This window comes from Scomber japonicus, chromosome 20 (assembly GCF_027409825.1).
Source record: "Scomber japonicus isolate fScoJap1 chromosome 20, fScoJap1.pri, whole genome shotgun sequence".
Lineage (NCBI taxonomy): Eukaryota > Metazoa > Chordata > Actinopteri > Scombriformes > Scombridae > Scomber > Scomber japonicus.
The window spans coordinates 7,890,454-7,894,468 of NC_070597.1; the positions used below are offsets into that span (position 1 = coordinate 7,890,454).

The window sequence follows — 4,015 nt, forward strand, 5'->3', positions numbered from 1 at the left end:
AAAAGTATTTTCTACGAAGCCAAAGCCCAATGTAGATTATTCCTCTGAACCAAAGAGCTCTAATGTTATTACACTTCTTAAAACACATCCCCACTGTTGCACTAACCAAATTTTGAGGTGTGGCTGAAAGCAAACAAATGCCCTATTTACTCTGTTAGAGTAACATTTGCTAAAAACTAGAGCGCCCAGCAGTTGTTAGCATGTAAAGACTACACAAGTATATATTTGTGATGACAGATTTAAGCTGATTTGAATAGCAGCAGATGTATCCCTTTACAGTCCTAGTCCTCATCATTTACAGGGATTATGACCAATGGAGCACTATCACCAATACCACAGTGAAAGTATGGGTAGAGTTCTTCAGTGAAGGTGTAGCCAGTGAATGAGTAGATATGAGACTTGCCCTCTGTATCATAAAAGGCGACCTTGCCCTCTTCGTAATCCACAAACACTCCAACCTTCCTCAGCTTCTGTGGGTAGAGTAAGACAGGGGGAGCAGTGTTGGCCTTGCATCCATCTCCCAGCTCTATTGTCCAGTATCCATGTTGAGTTGATATTGGATACCATTTCTTCCGATCTACAGACTCCCTAACGACTCCGATGGCCCACTTGTTCTTCCCTTCCACTTGCACCTCAAAGTAAAATTTCCCTGAGGAGAATCCTTCCTTTGCTACAACTGACGCACCCAATAATCCTGTGAATCTTTTCTGGTGGAAAGCTTTCTTCTGCCACTTGCCTTCCCTCGCCTCCTTCCCATCATTGGAGAGGGTGAGGGAACAGTGTGCAGTGTCGGGGTCCAGGCTTACATCCACAGCGTAGTGCCGAATCCACTTCAGCTTTTGATCAGGGAACTTTGCCATTTCTTTGTTGAACTTGTCTTCCAAGTCAGAAAGTTCTCTCCTTGCTGTCTCTTGGAGTTCAGAAATGGCACAACGCAAAGATTTCCTGATACTCTGCTCATGCCGACTGCTCTGGATGCTGAACTCTTCTTCAGTATTCGTGTGTGGAAGGTTGGACAGCGATGATGATCTCTGGAGGACATAGAAAGGGTCATCTGTGTTTGAGAGCTGCTCCAGATCTGTGCACCTCCTCTGTAGTGCGCTAATTTCTTGCTCAAGAGCTTTAATGAAGCCCTCAGCCTTCCTCTCAATTGCCCTCTGCTTCTTCGTAATCACCCAAATGAGCTCTGATCGACTCCTCTCAATCGAGGCCATGAGAGTGGTGAACACCTGCACACAGTCCGATATGTCCCTCTGGGTGTCCCTCATGCTTAGCTCCACCAGGTGTTTGACCTCCTGGACCCTCTGCAGCTTCTCCTGGATCATCTGTTGTACTTCCAGCTCTCTCTCTCCAAGATGGATCTTAATCTCGTCACACTCTACCTCCATTGGTACAGTGTGGTGATCTTTGTGGTCTTCACTGATGCAGAACTGGCAAACATACTCATTGTCCGTCCTGCAGAACATGTCCAGGACAAAATTGTGCTTCCTGCACATCCTGTTGACCAGTTTGACCTCAGGGTTGAGTAATGTGTGTCTCTTCAGACCTGCAACTCTGTGGTGAGGCTCAAGGTGGATTTCGCAGAAAAAAGTCAGACACTCAATGCAGAACTTTGCGGCCTTCAGTTTCCTCGAAGTGCAGATGTCGCAGGCCTCATCTCCGTCTTCCAATTCATCAAAGCTTCTGTTTCTCATCCCTTTAAAATGATCAGAGACTTCTCGGATCGTCGTGTTGGTTTTTAACTCTGGTCTCATCGTGAAGGTCTGCTTGCAGAGTGGACACTGGCAGTGGCCGCTGTTGTCCCAGTATCCGGTAATACAGGCCTTGCAGAAGTTGTGGCCGCATGCAATGGACACGGGCTCAGTGAAGACCTCCAGGCAGATTGAGCAGTGAAACTGTTCTTCACACAAGAGACTGCTGCAGGAAGCCATGCCTGTGACATTACGTAAACCACAAACATTACTTCCTGGAAAATATTTTAGCGTTTTGTTTTTCATCTCTCAGACCAAAATATGAGCTTATGTTTTCTCTCCCCTAATACTCTGACACACCAGATTAATTCAGACTAACCGTATTTTGTCATTGGACTGAACACTCTAGGTTAAAGGCACACAGAAAACATATGATCTGGCAACAAGGAAGCACATATTTATCAGCATGCACAGATGCCTTAGATAGATAATTATCTGCTTATTTTAGTTTCATATAACTGCAACTTGAATATATTGAACTAATGATGAGCATTTTCCTAATTTTGTGACATCTTAAAAATGAATAAAAAATTTTAAAAAAAATGTCATTTACAGTTTTCTGTTATAAAAGTATCCATTAGTTACAGCCCAACATACCCTAAATCAGACTTCAATAGTCCAAGTCACTCTATTAAGTCAAAGTTTACTATAAAAAAGGGTAAGGGTCAATCCTCATATTTTTATTCTATAAGTCTACACTTTCAATACAGTATAATTCTCTCTATTTATAAAGAGAATCTGATAAAAAAAAATGTATGGTATAAAGATATCTTTAGTCTTCCTCACCTCAGGGTGTGATAACAGCCTATCCACATGTGCTGCAAACTTAAATTAAATAATCGATCAGCAATTCACTCCTTTTAAAATGTCATTGTGTTTCTCTTTAGTCCATCATCTTTACTCTGGATATCTTCCTTGTGTGACAGTGTCCCTCCACCCCTTACACTGCTATGTTGTAGATCCAGTTTTAGACAGATGTGAGTTAACCCTTTGGATGTCAAGCTAACACCAAAATCTATAGAAACCTTTTACCTACCTAGCAAGTAATCCTACTTTCAACCAGATTAATTCAAAACATGTCAGCTATGCTCATATTAAAACTCTATCTCAGTCAGTACCAGCAAATCCACTGCGAGGGTATCCTGACACCCCCTTTTTATCAGAGGGGAACCCATCCAAACAAAAAAGATTAACATGGCTCATGGGTTAGAGCAACAGCTTAACAAATATCTCTCTCCCTCTCTCTCTCTCTCTCACTCTTTAGCAATTAAAGTTCGGTAATGAATCTTTTAGACATATAATTTACAAAATATATAAATACCCTAATCATATTATGATGAAAAAACAGAAGGGACTCTTGTGTGAATGCAGGCATAAACATTGTCTCCATGCTGAATCCAAATTATGCAAAAAGGGTATACCTACTGAAATTAAATTCTAATTACCATTTAATTATCATTGTTTGGCATGTTTGGTATTGACAAAGACTTTTTATTATTGAATAAACAACAGAGAAGAGACACAACACTGACTTGTTTTCATTGGGTATATGTTTTAATACTGAACCATGATTTAGCACATTACACTGAGGAACAGCTGATGGGTTTAACACAGATTAAGTATGCCTACACCTTAAACACTTTACGCTGCTCCCTCACTGTCCAGCCAGAGACACACAGTATTTACATGAACCTACAGGACCTGCATGGTTAAACATCAAAGTCTCAGGAGAGAAGCAATGACAGGCTTGAGTTTATGTACAGGATTATAACAACAGGCGTCGGACAGGTCCATTGTTGGAGAAACAGCAGTAGCAGGTTACAGGATGCTTCACAACACAATGATTCACAGTACACCAAGCACAAGTCCGAACACATATAGCAACAGTATAAAAAGAACCATCAGAGCCGCATTATCCAACTATAGCGACTCTGTGAAAATAGAGCAATGTCGCCATCTTCTGGTTAAATCACACATCTGCTCAGAGAACAACAGAACAGACAACATTTAACTTCAACAGTTTGGCTATCTAATTCAGTCAAGAATGAATGCGGTACACATACTATCTAAACTCAGGAGTAGTAGCTATCTATCCGTCTATCTGCCTACCCATCTATCTATCTAGAACCAACTGTTGGATTCAGTACAAAAAGATCATTTATTAAACCCGACAGTCAGCTTCAGATGGCTTTGAAAGGAGAGAACTGTCCTGTACAGTTTTTAAAAGGACCACACCAGTGTTTGCAAGTTTTTAACTCCTTTAC

At 41.3% G+C, this 4,015-nt stretch overlaps 1 protein-coding gene across 1 annotated transcript; it reads right to left on the minus strand.

The window, feature by feature from the left end:
* Nucleotides 1-281: 281 nt before the first annotated feature.
* LOC128381888 (E3 ubiquitin-protein ligase TRIM39-like) lies at nucleotides 282-1,931 on the minus strand. Its single transcript, XM_053341908.1, has one exon. The coding sequence runs from the start codon at nucleotides 1,929-1,931 to the stop codon at nucleotides 282-284; it is 1,650 nt and encodes a 549-aa protein (XP_053197883.1).
* Nucleotides 1,932-4,015: the final 2,084 nt, after the last annotated feature.

Coding starts and splice junctions, on each gene's coding strand:
- LOC128381888 (XM_053341908.1), bottom strand. CDS start 1,931: ATGGCTTCCTGCAGCAGTCTCTTGTGTGAAGAACAGTTTCACTGCTCA.